This window comes from Pseudopipra pipra, chromosome 3 (genome assembly GCF_036250125.1).
Source record: "Pseudopipra pipra isolate bDixPip1 chromosome 3, bDixPip1.hap1, whole genome shotgun sequence".
Lineage (NCBI taxonomy): Eukaryota > Metazoa > Chordata > Aves > Passeriformes > Pipridae > Pseudopipra > Pseudopipra pipra.
Genome location: NC_087551.1, coordinates 26,223,798 through 26,243,139, shown reverse-complemented (window position 1 = coordinate 26,243,139; position 19,342 = coordinate 26,223,798). Strand labels below are relative to the sequence as shown.

The 19,342-nt window shown below is 41.1% G+C and overlaps 2 protein-coding genes across 6 annotated transcripts in view; one reads left to right on the top strand and one right to left on the bottom strand.

Annotated features, from left to right (window-relative positions):
• The window catches only part of PLEKHH2 (pleckstrin homology, MyTH4 and FERM domain containing H2), a 53,304-nt gene extending 45,753 nt beyond the window's left edge, over window positions 1–7,551 (bottom strand). For both annotated transcript variants that reach the window (XR_010429001.1, XM_064648364.1), the window contains exons 1-2: window positions 7,425–7,551; window positions 2,917–3,046 (exon numbers count right to left, since the gene is read on the bottom strand). Coding sequence is in view for 1 of the 2 variants with exons in the window: in XM_064648364.1 (XP_064504434.1) it covers window positions 2,917–3,046; window positions 7,425–7,504 (210 nt within the window). In the remaining variant the exon portion in view is untranslated. The remainder of the gene's footprint in view (window positions 1–2,916; window positions 3,047–7,424) is intronic.
• A 315-nt stretch (window positions 7,552–7,866) lies between these two features.
• THADA (THADA armadillo repeat containing) overlaps window positions 7,867–19,342 on the top strand; it is a 164,133-nt gene continuing 152,657 nt past the window's right edge. For 2 of the 4 annotated variants that reach the window (XM_064648360.1, XM_064648361.1), the window contains exons 1-6: window positions 7,867–8,217; window positions 16,125–16,224; window positions 17,229–17,323; window positions 17,721–17,851; window positions 18,590–18,738; window positions 18,891–18,923. In XM_064648360.1, the coding sequence (XP_064504430.1) occupies window positions 16,149–16,224; window positions 17,229–17,323; window positions 17,721–17,851; window positions 18,590–18,738; window positions 18,891–18,923 (484 nt within the window). In that variant the 5' untranslated portion in view covers window positions 7,867–8,217; window positions 16,125–16,148. Of the gene's footprint in view, window positions 8,218–14,841; window positions 14,908–16,124; window positions 16,225–17,228; window positions 17,324–17,720; window positions 17,852–18,589; window positions 18,739–18,890; window positions 18,924–19,342 lie in introns of those variants that run through there. The other 2 variants (XM_064648362.1, XM_064648363.1) reach the window with 2 other exon arrangements.

The window sequence follows — 19,342 nt, the reverse complement described above, 5'->3', positions numbered from 1 at the left end:
GAAAACACTGTGTATTCTGTTGCTTCTCTCTCTTCTTCTCCCTGAGTTCACTAAAAAATTTAAGTTCTGCTAGACTGCAGAAACACATTTACAATGCAAATTTCTCAGCCTCCTCAACCACCAAGGTTCAAGGATGACTACTCGCTAAACTTACAAAACACGGTAAATAGTTTGTTCTTCTAAATTAGAACACATCTACTGGAATAATATACTCAAGCCTTTTCATATTGATTGTTCATTTATTTGCAGGGGTAATATTAAATAAGATAACTGTGCAAAGGTATTTCATTTCTAGTGTGTCAGAAAAGTACTTCAATTAATCCACAGCCTGAATACATTTACAGAAGCACATAGGTCACAGATAAAAATATTGGAAATGGATAGATTCAAGCAATCCCTTATTTAAATCTGGTTTTAGACTAACTTATACAACAAAAATAAGGGGAAAAACTCAATGGCAGTTTCTGAAAAGCCCTACACATAGTGTAACAGGATGTAAACTCCTTTTCCTGATGCACTGTCTTGAAGAGATACCTCTCAAACACATGCACAGAAAGGCTAGAGAATTACCATCAATTCATTTCTCTTATCTTCCTGTAGAGACTACCCGTTTTTGTCACAGTATCATTCTTACTGTTTTCTACAACAATTACATAGTATAATACCCACAGGGTTTTATGTCTGTCACGCCACAGTACTGTGATTTCTGTTGCTATTTTGAAGTGGAACACTGTCTGGTGCTATTGTTCAATGTTTTAGTACACATTTCATAGCATAGAGATGATTGTAAACAAAACCACAAATAAAGGCCTGTGCTAATCAAAGTAAGAGTGAGAATTATTTATGTGCTTTGCCAATTTGTCTCATTCTGTAACAGGTAACAAATAGGTATTAGAAAGTACCTATAAAGGCTGACATCCGCTGTATTATTCTTCGTCATTAGTATCAGGAAGATCATCAAGTACTGGCCAATCAGGTCTTCATTATTCACTTTGCTATTTCTCAAATATATTTGTGAGAAACAATTCCATGCAGTTTAATTTCAAACTACCGTGAGTCTGCCTTTCCTTTAACAAATACTGAGAATTGTTTGTATAATTCCAAAAACTAAATATGTGGAAAAAAACCCCCACTGGATTACTGGCAAATAAAAACAACGCCCAAAAAATACACACAAACACTTTAGTTCCCTTTTTGAACACGGTTGGTTTTGAATTCTTCAAGACTGCTAAACTTGCAGATGAATATCATCTCATTTTGCTGAGCTCTGACCAGTCTTGAATGCATATCCCAGCTGAACTCCAGCTGGTGACTGAAAGATTCATATTAAAAAGTCAAAGTGACAAAGTAAGGAGAAGGATTATTTTTCAGGAAGTCTGCTAATGCTCTGCTCGGGAGAGCAATATATCAAATTATCCCAACTGAATACTTGGTGGGCCTGTGGTCTTCACCAGAAAATGTTTCTCCCATTTGTAATTCTGGTAAACACTTCACTTTTTCTAAAATTTCTGAGAAAGATAAGGCAAATTAAAACAAGAGGGCAATAACATGACAAGTGCTTAAGATTTTTTTAAACTATTCTGGAGTCATGTTTATCACAGATGTGAGAGCGTAATTTGCCTTGGAGTGCTTTGTTTCAGGCACAGTGCTGAAGATTTGTGATTTTATCCCCGTTATTCTGTTTATTCGGGGGTTTTTAATGCCAATATTTGAAATGACATGCATATATTTCTGTTAATTTAAGGGGCTATTTCTAGCAGTTAACAGCCTGTAAATGCAAGCTGTAAAGGAACAAAGTGAAAAGTCAAATAGAAAGCATTAAAATTTCTAAAATATTTTCTTTAAACTCAGATTGTATTGTGAAGGGCTGTTCATGAATCTTAACTTTTTGGTTGCCAAAACTATAATCAGCAGCAGCCACATAAAACATGGTAGTTACGGCTGCTGGAAGGTTCCCAGAAAAGTCATGTCCACTGTTTAGCCACTTCATTTCCATCCAGAATCCAAAAATGCAGTGGTCCAAAAGAAGTAAAGACACAGGACAGATATGTATGATCTAACAGTTCCAACTGTGTAAGTATCCAATAATCTTGTGGAGTGTTACAGAAGACACTGTTGTACTCTTTGATGGATGTTCTCCTCCAAGACCGATGATAGTAACTCATTAACTTATCTGTGAGCCTTGCAAACTGGAATGGAAGACACAAGTAGATTTCCTTTTTTATTTTTTTTTTTATTCTTAAATGAAATTTTAAAGGATGGCTTTTGAACAGCTTATTGTTCTTTCAAAACCGAATATTCTGCAAAACCTCTTCAATGAGGGTTTGCCATACAGAAAAATTGCAAGATTAGGTAAACAATTTAGAGTTTCTACCTACACTGCTTTCTAATAGCAATAAAGTATATATTTAAACAGTATTCTTCAAGTTAAATGATACAATACTTTTCAACTTTCTGGGTCCCCAGACTCAGGTGATGAGCCATTGTTGGAGGTGTCTTATTATAGGAAAATAAAATCTGGTAAATTACACGATTCAGTCAGGAATACTGGGGGAAATAATACTTCTGGATTTTCTCTGCAATGATTTCTGTGTCTTATCACATCTTAAGTACTCAATAAATGTGTTAAATACTAATTTCAATATTGTAAAAGTGATTACTGGATACATATTTTTTTCTGCAGGAGAGTTGCCAGTGGGCTCTTATTTGAAAATGAACATTTTTTTCTGGCAATTCTGATGTGTGAAATTCTTTTACAGCATTAAAACATACCTGTTGTCCATATATTTTGTTTTAAAATGCTATTTTTCCCTTTCTGAAAAAACCTCAGTACTTGTAATCTCAAACCATGACATGTGATCAGCCCCCATTATAAAATAATTTATACAGCATTAAAATTCATATGATGAGACCTACCTTTTCCGCTAGCAATTCTCTGATCTTGCTTGCTTGGAGACGAAATTTCATTAACTGTGACTCCAAAGTTAAACATCTTTCCTTCCAGTTTACAGTACCTTCTGGCTCTGAAAGTTCAGCCATATTTATGCTGGAAAAAAAAAAAAAAGGGAAAAAATCCCCATATCAAATTGAGTATGTATTTAATGTCTGACTTTTTTACTGTACATACTAACCTATTTTATATAAATCTTAAGAATGTCCCCAAATTTTATACATGTACAGTTTCATAAAACTTAGTAAAAATATATTAGTTTACAAAAGCCATAATCATAGCTATCAAATTCTGAAATCCGTGTTGCTAATATTTAGTTTTATCACATTTTAATTTCTCCTAAAATTTTGGGGCTGCAATTAGTTTTCCTTGATAAGCAGTGACACTTCACAGATCTTAATCTTCAGTTACTGTATATATCCTTTCTTATGCAGGAGAGGCTTGTAAAGGACTGAGCTTTTGCTTAGAAAATGCCTTACATAGGTGTAACTACCTGTATGTTAGTAGAACATTTGGTTTTATGTAAGTTAAATGTTTGGCAGATGACTCTTTTAGAAGTGTTTTAAAATTCTTATGTCTAGTCAAATTGCGTTTAAAATTTAATATCCTTAATGAGATGCAAAGGGGAGTTTCTGGTTCCAAATGCAAAGGCAGGTGAGCAAATGGTTCCTAATGGACCTCACACATGAAAAACAATCCCTTTGCATTAGCTGTTGAAGACAGGACATCATGCATGTTTTGGTTTCAAATCTGTGCTTTTATCCTCATTTAACAGCTCAAGTCTTCTGGAAATTAAACTCAATGCCCTTCTGGACAAGCAGTACTGGAAAAATTATTCAGGATGAGAGCTGGCTCATCATGGTTTGAGTCTGAGAAGCCAAGAAAATCATCTGTGTGCAAGTAGAAGGGCTCTGTTGCGTTCCAAGTGTTTGTAGACAGTTTAATAAAGAGTAAGTGGAAGGCTGAATGTAACCATTCAGTCTAAGAAGTTCCCTTGCTAAGCAAAGGCCCTGGCCTTTGAAGGGCTTTGAACATTTAGGTGTGGCTTTGAAAATGAAGCCTGAATAGCTCTTAAGTATCCAATTTATCTCAGAAATAACAAACAGATATAAAAACTCCATTCAGTGGAAGATGGAAGATAACAACAAAGAAAAAACTACAAGTCATAAGGTTATACTGCGTGTTTGTCACCTATGCCACGAAAAGTGAGATCCTCACAAGGAAAGGCAAGTAGCCACCATTTTCACTGTGATGAAGGAGGCTGACACAGGAAAAATCATGCATAATACAGATCTCCATACTGCAAGTCTTGACACAGTTAGCATGGATTAATTAACACCTTGGAGAGCCCCCCTCCCCATGGCTACTCCAGAACTTCAGAAACTAGGTTCAAGCACTTCCCTTCCTCCCAGTGTTGGAGGAGGTAGCCCCAGTCGAAACCCCTCAGCTGGAGCTGGACCTATGCATTTATCTTTTCCACTGCTTCTGATGACAGAAAGAAAAAAGGTAAAGGCAAAGCATCACCAGACAGATCAAAGTCATGAGCGGGATTCCAAAAAGTTCTTCACTTTCCTACAGTAATATTTTCTAGTTCTCCTCTAAATTCCCCAAGTCTTGCATTACTCTCAAGTTCATCATAGCTCAACAGGTGAAAAACTGGCTCAAAATTTTCTTCCTTGTCACATACCCTAATTTCCTTGTTTTTTTCATTCCATATCTTAAGTTAGAAGAAAAATTAGGAAAGAAAAACTGAATAAAATTTGTCAGTTTTTCACCACAATCACTTGTCTGAAGATAACCGCTCCATTCTTGGCTCTTTCTTCCTCTTGGTCCAGCAGACTATGATTCAAGCTGCTAAGCCAGAGGTTACAACCATCCCTATTCAGGAATCTCCCACTCAGGAATCCCCATAGAATCACTAGGATTTAAGCATGTTAATAAGATAGCTTCCTGAGTCGATCCTAAAACACCTGAGTTCTAAAAATTAAGTATACAAGCATTTCAACTGCTATCCTTCAAGGTGACCAAGACACTTATTGTGTCTTTTACCATTCCCCCCCATCTTTTAAGCTTGGCAGAAAATTCCTTGGACTGTCAGGGAAGCAAGTTGCTCACCATTGTCCCATCCCTAATCCATGCTCTTCTCTCCTTATGCAGAGTCCCTCCGTTCTAAGGGAAAAGGTGGCACTTCCAAGCAGCAGCTTCTCCTACTTTACAGAGGGAAGAAGTAGTTTCAGCTGCAGGTTGATCTGGACAGACAGCCTGGACTCTGCTCTCCTAAGTAATGAGGAGTGGCAGTTTACTATTAGATTGTCTATTCAGCTACATGAGACAAAAAGGGACGCAGCCAACATCTGGTTAACAGTGGGATATTTCAGTGTTTGTGGCAGTGAAAACCCAAACGGATCAAGTAATGAAAGAATTTTTGCTTTCGGTAGGGCACAATATTACAGGGTGGAGTTAAAATGTTTGTCTTTCAACAGACAAAGCATTTGAGTAGATGGATTTCTGGCAGTGAACAGTGTGTCCAGCCAAGTAGTTTCTCAATGTCCAAGCTAATTAATATTCCACTGTATAAACATTACAGATAAAAAGATTGAAAATAACCTTTTTTATGGTGGGTTGTTTGCTAGAGATCGTAATAATTTACTTCGCATTTTCCAACAAGCCAATGGGTTCTGAAAATATTTACAGGCACATAATACACTGTTTACAATTGCAGAGTGAATGATCTTACTTAGAATCAATGACTTCCTGTTTCTTGTCTGATTCCCCAAGGGAGGAAAAAAATGAGTTCATCTCTCTTGGCTTAATAGAGTACTCTGAATCAGCACTCAAACCTACTCAGAGTCCGCCCCTTCTTCCTGCTCCAGTTCCCACCGCAAAGCCCTCCATATCCCCTGAGTCTTTGAAAATTAAATCTTTTGAAAAGTAAACTAAAAAAGCGCACATTAAAGCCTTAAGTTCTAATTATGTCATCAAAAATTAATTGAGACAAGTTTGACAAGTCTGGAAAGATTAAATTCGTCATTTTCATTTTTTAAGTTTATAAACCGCTTTCTAGGCTTCAAGAAGTCAGAATGTCACATTCTCCCCAAAGGTATTGATATAATTTCCTTTTCTTTGCCGTCTGCTTGGAAATTATCAAAATATATTTCAGGGGGAAGGAGGCAACAGTGTTCTACCTTTTTGAAGCATGTTAAAAAATTTACATATTCCTTATCATACTGTCAAGTGTTTTCCTCAGTTTTGAACAAAACTGAGTGTTTAGTTAACTAAGTGCTTCACATTCTGTCCATATGTTCTGGATGTCCTTTCTGTGCTGGAGAAAGCTTGGTAAGTTCTGCTTTGACAGGTGTGGGTTTGCATAGTATTAGTGCAAATATATACTTCACCATCCCAAAATGTTCACCATCCCAAATCCATTTGGACTATACCTCTCGAATTTCAGGTCCCTTTCTTCCACCTTTTCATTGACACTTAAAAATTTTTCTGGAGTCATAAAGGTTGGACTGGAGAAGGGAAATAATGAGACACAAAGTGGACCTGTTTAGGAATCAAGGAAGTCATTCTCAGGTTTGTTGCTGGCCAGGGCCCTTACTCACCTCCAAACACTGGTAACTTTATTTTCCATTTGACTCATTTTGCATAATTCTGTGTTCAGACAAACTGTAGCCTAAACTGTTTAAAACTTCCTTCAAAATCTCATTTATGAAATCTCATCCTACTGCTTCCTACATATTGAGAAGTTTGGTTCCAATATATTGAGAAGTTTGTTGTGAAACAACACAGCCAGGGCCTCCCACCCCAGTCCCAGGCACAGACCCCTGCAAGCCCCCCTGATTTCAGGGGCCAGGCTGCCTGCTCCCAGCTCATTACTGCCTGCTCAGCTTCCCAGGGAAATGGCACAACAGAGGGTTCATCTGCATCTGCATTTGACCAGTGTCAAATGTGTGCAGCAAACAACATTAAAGCACACAAGATCGTTTTATGTCCTTTGCCTGATGACAGCAGTTTTTAAGATCGCAGTGTCACATCACACTAAGTACCCATGTTTAATTTTTACGTCACATTCCGAAATCTGGCTGTGTAGGTTTTTCAAAAGTATCTTCATTTTGGTCGTTTGTTTAGGAGTTGTGTTCTTCCTGCTCTTCTATTTTTGGGACGGCAGCAGGGATGCGGCAGCGGCACTGCCAACTGGACGAGAAGAGCCTGGAACCCACGGGACCTACATCGCCCTCAAGCCCGCCAGTCCCCGCCGCGGGGACACCGCCCGCGGCACCCCGTGGTCCTGCCGTGACCCGACACACCGCGATGACCCGACACAGCATCCCCCGAAGCCACCCGACGGTGTCACCCGGGGGGCACCGCGTCGCCTGTGCCGCCGCGCCCCCGCCGCCGGGGAGCGACACCCGGCCGGGAAAGAGCCGGGCTCGCGAAGGGAGGGAAGGGGGCAGCGAAAGGGAGGTCAAACCTGGCCGGCCGTGGCTCGCCGCGCCGGGCGCCGTCCGGGCTGTGGGCGCTGCCCGCGCCCCTCGGCGCCCGCCCCGCCATCCCCGCGGCGAGCGGCGCGGCCGCCTGAGCGACGGCCGAGGCGGCCACTGAGGAGCGGGGCCGCCCCCGGCGGGGCGCCCGGGCGGGGTTTGCGAGGCTCGGCCGCCCCGGGAGCCGGCGGGAGGTTCGGAGTTAGGGGCCTTTCCCGGGAAGCGGAGCGGGGTGGTCCGGCCGCGTTGTCCTGCCGGCGGGACGCGCTCCCGGGGCCGCCGCCTGCCCCGCGTGCTCCGGCCCCGGCGGGAGCGCCCGGACGGAGGGCGGGGGGAGGCCGGCTGGGGCCAGCGCTGCGAGGGGAAGGCTGGCAGAGGGGTCCCAGGAAGGGACCTGTAGTCCTTCCCCGTACCAGTTTTTTAAGTTCCTTTGTGAATTAGGAATTTTTCCTCTTAATTTCGGAGACGATGTTAGGAAGAAGCATCCGCTTGCCCTGCCGTTCCTCAGCTCCAACGTCGGCGCTTACTGCAATTTAAATTCCACACCTTGTGGAAGGTCATTTGTCAAGTACAAACCGGAGAGCTGGAACCGTGCAGCCCCCGGGGCAGTGCTGGGGATATTATGGGCTGAGTGGGTCTCGCAGAGCTGTCCTGTCCTAGAGATAACAACACACTTTGTGTTTTAGTTCCAGCTGGGGTGAAGCAGCAGGTGCGTGTGCTGGGTCGTGCTGTCAGACTGCTGTTGGTCCCCTACGGTTGAAAAGAGCTGAGAGTATATCTCAGGTAACTGGTCGTCTTTGTGTTTTTTAAAAGACTGCCTAAAGTATTGAAAAGTATTTGGAAAAATTAATTAGTATGTTGCTTGTCCAGCATGTACAGATTTAGGGATTGTATTTTGTTTGGGTTGTTACTTAGGGAGGCAAAATATTTTACAGACTCTTCTGGTGCATAAACAAACCACACCTCTCCCTTCCTCTGGTGGCTATTTCTAATGTAGGTGTGCAGACTAAACTGCTTTTTCACATTCATCTGTGAGTCATTGGAAGTGCAGTTTTTCAGTTTGAAAAAAATAAAAAGGTCTTAGTCTTAAAAGCTCAAATATTCCCCATCTGGTTATTATACACAGAATTTCATTTTTTCCTATTCAGTTCAGTACAGCCTCCAATTTTCCACTCACTTGCAGTGACCTTAAAGTATCCCAAGAACTTTCCTGAAACTGCTTCATTTGCTGGTACTTTCCTAAGTGCCTCATGTATTTTTTTAACACTGGTCGCTGAAAAAATGTATTAAAAACATGATTGGTCGTATAGCAACAAGTGCATTGTTTTCTACCCTATACTTTCTGTCTAGAGTGTTCAATCTACATTAAAAACATTTAAATTGAAAAAAAAATTTTTTAGATTACAAGATCTAGCTAAAAGAATGAAGATCAACGTTTGGTTCCCAGCAAACACTATACCAAATGCTTTAGCACTGGCCTTTAATGAAAACTTTGACCATATTGTAAACTTCAATAGTGACACACTCTCTTTGGGTACACCCAAGTGTGCAGAAAGCTTTTGAATCCAGAGCGCACAGAACTAGCGGAGGCTACGGGAATGACGTGCTTGGACCGCAAGAGGGAGAGCAAAGCCTGTTCACTCAGTGAGTGTTTCTTTCAGGTTTTTTTGTGTATTGACATTTTCTCTGCCCTCGAGTAATAAAAATGCTTTACAGTCATGCAGCTCTCGATACCAATACGTAAAGAGGCATAAAAAAATATTCTGGAAGAAGGAATAAGGGTATTCAGGATTTTCTCTTAACTGCCCTTAGCTGTGAAGTATGTAGAAGTGGCTAGAATGTGTGGTCAGTTACTGATGGAAATAAAATTACCAATGGAACAACTGGGATGCATAGAATGAAACATAACTTTGTTTTGTAATTAGAAAGCAAGATGGAAAGCCATAAATCTTCCAGGCAAAAACACAGAAAACTATTATACATGTAAACACAATCTCAGGAAGAGAATTCTTTCTCCTTACTGTTCTCACTGATGGAAGTTACATGCAAGCAATAATAAACCTGCACAAATTCTTGCAAATATGTGCAGAAAATGCAAAAAACCTGATAGGCAGTACATTGTAGAAGAAAACTGCAAGACCAAGTCTTTGCACTTTGGAATGATCATCTGTTAACTGGCTCACTACAGCAGTAAACCAAAGTCAAAACATTATGAAATATTTCCCTCTCTAATGAGGACTCCTAAGTATTAGCCTCCCCGTGGGCTGGAGATGTGTGTCCCGGGCTTCTTTACTGTAATGGACTTAATGCAAGAAAGTAAATTCTTTGTTATCTTACTAAACAATAACCTTATTTGTTTTAAAGTATTATGAAGATTGTATTGCAAAACATCTACTCTAGAGGATGGAAGCTAATCCAAAAAATGCCACTAGCTACATTCTAGAGATGATCAAGTTGTCATCGAACCTGCAACTAGAATGTAAAATTTTGGGTTTATGAGACTTTCCTGCATATGCAGAACATGATGGACATGCTGGATCAGAACCTTACCCTGTCATGACAAAAGGAGTTCTTCTGGTCCTTTCTCACATCGATAAGCATTGCAACCACTTAAATTTAGGTATTTCAGATTGGTATGTGTGTCCACAATTGGAAATATATGCCAGGAAACATTTTGTGATTCCAAAATCTTAAATCATACAATGTCTTCACTTGAAATCATTTTTGTGTGGATTCTTTGGAAAGATGATATATATACTTGAGACTTGCAATAGAAAAAATATTTTTTATACTAGTTGCAATTACAAAACTGTGATATAAATAAATAGATCATTTTCAAGTGATGTTCAAATTAATTTAAAAGTATCTTGATCTTTCTTAACAAAAAACTTTAAAGGGATTATGTAAGTGGAGGAGGGGAAGGGAGAAAGATCATGCCTGTTCAATTATTATCATTATGATATGACTTAAAATATTGCTGTTTTAAGGCTACAGTTTGTCTTTATGTGACAGAAAAAAGGCATTTTATCTAAATAGCCCCTAGTATTTGTGCTTTGGTACCTTTGAATGGAAGAATCTGGGGTTACTTTAGTTACTAATAAAGGTTTTTTCTATTTAAGAAAACTACGGTTTATGAGAAAGTCCATGTCTCCCTTTAACTGCTTTTTAATTGTTTGGCGCCACATAGTGGGAAAATTCTATATTGCTCTAAATAATCAATTTCTGAGAGTTTTCAAACTGTGAGATTATCATCTCCCTCTGAAAGAAACATAAAATATTAAATATTCTATGCACTGATATAGGCATATCTCAAGAAGACTAGAATTTATAGCGTGAACATTAAAGTTTCCATGGGTTAGAATATTTCCTTTAAGAAGAATTTTCACTGGTGGATGTTGATTTGTCAAAACTGTAAGGTCTGTGAGCGTAAATCCAGTGCTTAGAAAAAAACTTCTGATTAATAGCAGAAATATGCTGGGACATCCCAATAAAAATGGGATGAGCAGGACGTCAGAGCAGAAGGTCAGCCAGGCTGGTACCCAGTCACTTGGCTGTTGTCCTCAGGCAGGGCCCGGGGAAGTTAAGTGTCATTACCCCAGAATACTGTCCCAGTCTCCAATGGTTCAGAGACTTCGTGAGGCAGAAGTTTTGTGTTTTGAAACCTTTGCTGGTTTTTTTTGTTTGTTTTTCTCCCATGATTCTTTTAGTTTTGGACATGCCACCTGCTTGTTTCACTTGATGCCCCTAAGTTTTTGCAGAGACAATTAAAGTGTTCTTAGACATTTCTGTCATGTTCCATTTTCTGTTTGAGAGCAAAGTTCCAAATTCACTTTAATGGTTACACAGAGAGGTGCCCCTCTCTACCTTTGGCCATCCTTCTTACCCTACTCCACACCTCTGGAAGTCCTACTACATTCTTCTTCTGTAGGGATGAACAATGCACACAGTGTTCAAGGTGTAGGTATATTTATGCAATGACATAGTGATGCTTTCTTGGTTGTTTTTTATTCTCTCCCTAGAAATTTCTAGTGCTACGATCCTGTTTTGGTCTCTGGCAAGATCTCTGGCACGCAGCAGAGCAGATCAGAGTCACAGCATCAGTAATTCAAGGGTCTGTTGCTCCTTACCAGCAGATCACAAATTATGAAAACAGAGTTACTTTACCTTTTCAAAGCAGTTAAGCCTCGAAACCCCTGCCTGCTGAGCTGCTCAATGGTGGTATTTGAGCTAGTTCTAAGTAAGTTATTTTGAATACTGGAAACTTGGTGCTCTTAGAGAAACAAAGCAATTAAAATGTGTGGGTGTTGCATGCTGTAATTTAATTTCTTGAGGTGCCTCTTTGCTTTCATTGAACTACGAAGTACAGATTCTTCAGGTGTTACCTGACAGCTCCCTGGCACTGATGCTTTCCCTAACTGGAAAACCTTGGGGAAAGTAAAGCTCTTTTGGAAAGCAGAAAGTTACTGGAAATAGTATTACAGAAAATGATCTGGAACCTTGAAAAGGTTTTCTGAAGTTGGGTAGCCTGTAGAAAGAGGATCTTACTGAATATAAACTATGCAGGTATTGCATTAGGCTGAAGGAACTTTGCTTACACTAAATGAGGGTGTATTGTCTGATTTGTCTGGAAGATTAAATCACTTGTGAGCATTCAGTCTCTCTTTGAGCTGAAGAGGATCCAGCATTTAGAGTAGGTCACTGCGACAGGTAGTGCCAAATAACACCATCAATTTCCTAGAAGTAGCTGAACCCAAAACAGAGGGAAAAGTCAGCCAACTAACAATTAAAAACTCAAGTTGTTTTCCTTGTGTTTGTATGTAGTTAAACCTTTTCTCAATTCCTTTGGCCATTACCATGTCAGAAGGTACTGTGAAGCTTCAGTGTTAAAGGAGGATCCAGAAGTTTGTTGAAAGTCCTGAGCAAACTCTTGTGGCCTCTAGCAGCTTTAGATTGCTAAGAAGATCACTACTGGGTGAAAGTCAAGTGGCAATATTTTTCTCCCTTTTCCTTGCCAAAATGTTGTTGCTCTTAAATCTTTGTGGAAGCATAACTGCTATGTTGAGCTGGCATTTTACAACAGCCCCTTTTGCAATAACCATTTTAAAAATGAGTGCAAGATTCCCCTTTTGCTAGATACAACTCACGGAAAGACCATCCCCATTTGATAGTTCTATCACTTGCCAATTATGTACTTGTTACATACATTATATTCACATGTGGCCTGGGAGGATTGTGAAAGGCACAGCACGTGGATGTTGAAAACTAAAAAAACCAAATCTGCTCTGGCAACAAATGAAAACAGAGAATCATAGAATGGTTTGGGTTGGAAGGGACCTTAGAGATCATCTAGTTCCAACCCCTCTGCCATGGGCAGGGACACCTTTAACTAGATTAGGTTGCTTAGAGCTCCATCCAGCCTGGCCTTGAACACTTCCAGGAAAGAGGCAACCACAGCTTCTCTGGACAACCTGTTTCAGTGTCTCACCATCATCACAGCAAAGAACTTCCTCCTAATATCTAATGTAAACCTACTCTCTTTCAGTTTGAATCCATTCCCCCTTGTCCTGTCACTACGTGCTCTTTAAAAGATCCCTTTCCAGCTTTCTTGTAGGCTCCCTTGAGGTACTGGAAAATATATAAATGCATAAATGCTTATATATAAAAAATAGCTGGGTTTGGTTAATAATTCTATAATTTTAGAAAATGCGGAAGTGCTGACAAATTATGAACTGCTGTAAAGGATTGAGAGGTATGGTTAAGAGGAAAGAAACAAATGGAGGGTGCTTTTCAAAGTAAATTTATTGGATTTTTGTGAAGTGTTTACTCAAGCTCTTTTCTACTCCTTGGAAAAAGGATTTTGCCTATACAAGCTTGATTTGTGTTGGATGCTTTACTGGGGTTTGCTTCCTCTGGCTCTGAAATGTAGTCAGCTCTGGAGTGGCTCTGCTAAGCTGCTGTGTGTGGTAAGGGCATGCGACAAATTAAGCTCTGAAAGACTCAATATCCACTTAAAACTGCTGAGGACTCTCAGGAACTGAGGAGAGAGAGTAGCTGTTCGGAGAGAAACACAAGCTATCATGAGATACATCAAAGTTACCACCAATTTTTCCCAAAGTTGAGAATATGTTTTAAAATAAGGAAAGCTAATTGTGCTTTACAAAGGCCAGCGACCCTTGGGCGAGTCCAGAGACAGGCAAGGAAGCTGGTGCAGAGTCTGGAGCGCACGTCCAGTGTGGAGTGGCTGAGGGAGGTGGGGGTGTTTAGCCTGGAGAAAAAGAGGTTCAGTGGTGACCTTATCACTCTCTACAACTACCTGGAAGGAGGTTCGAGTAAGGTAGGGGTCGGCCTCTTCTTGCAGGCAACCAGCTGTATCCGTAAAAGGACGGCAGGACAATAGGACGAGAAGAGATGGTCTTAAGCTGTGCCAGGGGACGTTTCAGTTGGACATTAGGAAGAAGTTCTTCACAGGAACGGTGACTAGGCATTAGAATGGGCTTTCCAGGGAAGCGGTGGAGTCACCGTTCTTGGAGATGTTTAAGGAAAGACTGGACGTGGCACTCGGTGCCATCCATGGTCTAGCTGACGAGGTGGTGTTCGGACACAGGTGGACTCGATGATCTCAGAGGTCTCTTCCAGTCGAACTGATTCTGTGATTCTGAGCCTCGCGTTGTTGTTTACCTTTTAGTACAGACAATCCTAAACATCCACTGGTCAGATTATGTGACCAATACTTCTGTTCTAGAGCAAGCAGCAGTCACAAGTATCGAGGCCATGTTACTGAGAACGCAGCTGCGATGGGCAGGGCAAGTCTCCAGGATGAAGGACCACTGCCTCCCTAAGATCCTGCTCTATGGTGAACTTGCCACTGGTTACCGCAAGAGAGGAGCCCCGAAGAAAAGATACAAGGACTCCCTGAAACAACATCTCAGCCTTGGCCATATTGATCAACATAACTGGTCTACTCTGGCCTCCAATCGGGAGGCCTGGAGACACACCATCTATAACGCAGCTGTCTCCTTTGAGAACACACACAGGATCACTCTCAAGGAAAAAAGGCAACGCAGAAAGAACCGTGTCTTGCAGAATACACCACCTAAGGAGTCTTTCTACTGTGCCTTTTGCAATCGGATATGTCTGTCACGTATTGGCCTCATAAGCCACCAGCGTGCCTGTAGCAAATGTGGATAGAGCCTTCCCAAATCTTCGTTCGCGAAGCCTAGCCACGATGATGATGAGTACAGACAAGTATTTTCAAGGAAAGGCGGCACCCGCTGCGGCCAGAGCCGCGCAGCGGGACGAGGAGCAGCCGCTCCGGGCGCTCCCGGCGAGGCGGTGCCTGCGGTGCTGCGGGGCCGGCCCGGTCCGGTCGGTGCCGTGGGCGGGGAGCGCCGCGGTTGGCGGCGGGCGGCACGTGGTGCGGGCGGGGCGCGGGCACCGGGAAGGGACGCGGCGCGACCGGCGGGCTCCGCTCGGGTAAGGGGCAGGTGGGGGGTTCTCGGCGCTTCCCTTCCCCGCCGCCGCAGCCACTTCCCGAGGCGGGCGCTGTCGCGCTGCGGGCCCGGGAAGGCGCAGGGCGGGCGCCTGAGGCGGTGATGGCCCGGCCCGGCCCGGCCCGGCCCGGGTCCGGCGGAGCGCTCGGAGCCGCGGTGGGGCGCGGGGTCGCTCGAGAGGGAGAGCGCGGGGCACCTGCGGGCAGCGGGGCCTGGGCAGCCGGGCTCTTGTCTTCCCGTGACCGCCCGAAGGTGCCGAGGGCTGCGGTGTTGGATACTCCAAGTGGAAGTAGATAATAGACCAGGGGATCTTACCAGTGTATAGAAATATGTGAAGGGGGGGGGGGTGCAGACAAGATGTAGCTGGGCTCTGTTCAGTGCTGCCCAGTGCCGAGACAGGAAGCCATGGGCACAGACCGAAACACGGGGACCTCTGAGGCCAACAGGAAGCACCACGTGTGTCATGAGGGTGTCCGAGCACTGGCACAGGTGGTCCAGAGAGGCTGTGGAGTCTCCATCCGTGGAAATATTCAAAAGAGATCTGGACGTGGGCCTGGGTAACTGGCCCAGGTGGCCCAGGTTGAGCAGGAGATTGGTCCAGATCCAAAGGTCCCTTCCGAATTCAGCTTTTCTGTTAATAATGAGCTTTTATGTCAGTGAAGCTGTAAGCACATTAGATTTCCACTACTTAAAACAAGAAGAATAACTTGGTCTTTGCAACATTCATAATAGCAAAGCAGTTTTGTTTGCTACACAGTTCTAACTTGACATCAGTACAGTTGAATGAGTTTTGAACAGTAAAACAGAACAACAGAAGTTTTGTTCCATTACTACCGTGCTTCTGTATGATGGTTCCAAATAGTGATCCAGGGTCATGCCAGAGACTATGTAACAAGTGCAGTAAAAACTCCAGTGAGACAGTTTGTCATGCATATAGCAATTCCTCTTTGCTATGAGTTCCTTTTTGTGTCATGCAGTTTGGGTGAATTTTGGATGAAATGCTTGAAATAGTTGAAATTGATAAAATTAAAGAGAGCTATTATTTTGGAAAAAAATTGCACAGGTAATGCAATAAACATTATTTCAGGATAGTAGGACAGTGAAAAGAAAGTGTTATCATAGAAAGTGTTTGTAATTATGCCTTTAAAACAATGGGACCTTCTGGTTTGAGGTTTTTTTGTTTGTGTATTGTTTTTTAAGGAGGTATTTCTCTAATCAGCTAAAATGGTTTTAAAGAAGAAGAAGGAAATTCAAGTGGATGCATTCTTTCTTGATCATCATCAGCTTGAAAAACTTCAGAGTAAGTAGAGTGTATTTTTCTGAACTAATGTGTGATTTCTCTTGCCTTTGAGTAACTGAAATTGATCTGTGTTTCTGCTTATTATGTTTTATTTCCAGTGGTTTTGCTTTGTGGGTGTCAGCTGTGGTTCATTTTATTTTGTAATGACTATGACTTCTTACCTTGACAGAGTTGAAAAAATCCTTTAGAGCACTGTATTTTTGGTTTGAAAACTCTTCATTTTGTTTTGTCTTTGGTATGAAGGTGAAAGAAGGTCCTACTTGTGACCCCACTTGCACACCTGTAATTCAGTGATATATGAAGTACTAGCATTAATTTGTGGGTTAATACTGAATTTCCAGGAATCACAGAATGATTGAGGTTGGAAGGGTTCTGTGGAGGTCATTTTCAGTGTATTTTTCCCAGTCTTTGTGTTTTCTGCAGTTAACTTGATTTAAAGATAATGTTCATATAGTCTTTTATTTTGTGTGGTTTTTTTTTTTGTTTTTTCATGTTTGTTTGATGATATAAACTTCCAGTGATATTTACTTTAAAAAACCCAACACCGAGTAATGCAAGATTTGTATACTAAAGTATACTCAAGTTATTATGAGATAGTACTGGTGAGGTCACACCTGGTACACTGCATCCAGTTCTTGGCTCCCCAATACAAGAGCAGTATGGACAAAGAGTCCAGCTAAGGGCTTCGAAGATGCTGAAGGGTCTGGAGCATCCTTCCTATGAGGAAAGGCTGAGAGAGCTGTGATTCAGCCCGGTGAAGAGAAGGCTCAGGGACATCTTACCAATGTGTGAAAAATACCTGATTGGAGGACATGAAGGAGGCAGAGCCAGGTTTTTTTCTGTTCTGAACAGTGATGGGACAGGAAGCCATGGGCACAAACTGAAACACAAGAGATTCCCTCTGAACATCAGGAAACAGTCATTTTATATTATTATAAATTATGTATTGTTTACAGTGTTTATTGTAATTCCTTTCTAAAAAGGGATTTTTCTTCCAAATGTAGAGTTTTCAAAGGCTGAAGAGCAAAACCTGGCTTCTCTGCTTCTGCACTGTGCACAGCTGAGAAATGGCATCCAGCAGATCCAGTGTATTAAACAAGTAAGACTTCACTGTTGTTAGTGTGGTTTTTGGTAACTGTGTCATGCACTGTTAATGGGGAATACAATTCAAAATAAACTTTGTAATGTTTTAGGCATTCTTGGAAACAGGTAAAAAGCAGTTGTTAGTGCTGCACATACACGAGGTAGAAATATAATTTACTTTAATTAGTTACTGAAAATGGTGGAAGACAAGTGATACCAAGTTTCCTATTTTGTATGGGTGTATTTTTGGTATTACAGGTGTTCTTGGAGCATTATCTAACACTTCAAACTCAAAGGAAATATAGTAAAGAGAGGACAGTTTTCCACCATATACTTGGAGGAGAGGGAAATTGCCACTGTTAATGATAGTGTATCTAGAGCTTTTTGTTCATCCTGTGTTCTTTTGATTGTAGATTATGCCATTGGTGAAGAAGATGGATCAAAACTCTGCATGTGATCCCATGGTTAAAACCTGTTTGGATATTTTGGGAGAGACATATTTTTCACTGAGCATGAAGAATCCTTTGAAAAAAGTATTAGCAAGGTAAAAAATTGAACAGTAAGCCTTTATTTTGTTTAAATGTTCTCTTTACCTAGAAGTCAGTAATTTGTCATTCACAACAAATTGCTGTAGTTTAATTAGTGAAAATTTGTGGTGCTAATACGTGAATATTAGTACTATTTTTTTTCTGGCTTAGTTAAAAATTTTAATTATAAGTAACTTATCATTGGATAAATAACTTCAGAGTGAAGTATTATTTTGATCTGTTTCATTATTGGAAAGACAACATACTGTGTAATTAGCACTTTGAATTTTAAAATCCAGTGTTAGAATAGAAATTTAGAATGCTTCTGTTAAAAAAAAAATCTCAGCTTTGTTAAGAGAAAGGGGTTCAGAGGAATCATAACTAAACTGATTTCTTGTGCCTGTTTTTATTGCAATTAAATTTTTCTGTTGCAAAATTACTGCTGTATTTCTTTAGTGAATTTATTACAACCTTAATGTTTTTTAAGATCCAGTGCTTAGCTCTCTTCCTTTCTTTGTCAGAAGAGATTCATTGTCCCCACTGAGAGATGCAGGGCTTCTGTCCTGTATTTGATGGCAGGCCAGAGCTTTACACCCATTTGACAGGTTTTCTAGCTGCAAAATTAGAACCTGCATGCTTATTTTAAAACAGACTGTTTCTGTTTATTAGAGTTGTAGCTGACATTGACTTTAGTTGAGTGGATGTTCAACATCTCAGTGTAAGCAAACTGATTGTGCTGTTTCTTGCTGTTGCAGTTCACTGAATGGTCTTCCTGAAGAGTTGATGATGTTAGGTGTGCAAAGCTTTGTGTGCTGCCTTAGGGCAGAACTGAAGACCACAGATGTGTATTTGTACAGAAAAGTCTTGGACAACCTTGCTTCCTGCATGGAGGACTTCAGCTTAGGTACAGTGACATTGAATATATTGTCGTCTGGTTTGATTTGCTCAATGCTGGTTGGCACCTTGGTGCCACACCTGATAATAATGTTTGCAGTTATGTTAAATAGATAGTGCTGGCTGGTATTCAGTACTTAAAATATATTTTCTTTCCTCTAGGTAGAGCAAGTATTAAGAACCTGTTTGAAGAAGGTAAACTTATATTTACAGCAAAATAAGCTTCACTGCAGGTTATTGGGGGAGGGATGGGTATGGGAAGAAGTTACATGAAGTAGACATGAAGATCTATCAGATCTGATTTCCTTCTGGTTAATTTTCAATAACTAGTACCCTCACATGCTACTTTTTTGTCAAAGACAAGACTTTGATTTGTAGCTTTAATTTCCAGGGGTCAGTCTTGCTTTATTGAGCAACCTTAGACATAAATCTCTGTAAAGTGATTCTTAAAGGGCTGGGGGAGTTGATGCTACTTTGCATGATGCATTCTCTGTGTTGTGCTTCATAATAAAGTTGGATGTGGGAACACTGAACTGTTAACAATCAACTACAGCAAACTCAGGCCCACTGGGCAAGTATTTTGTTTGATAGTAATTTGACAGAAATCTGATTTC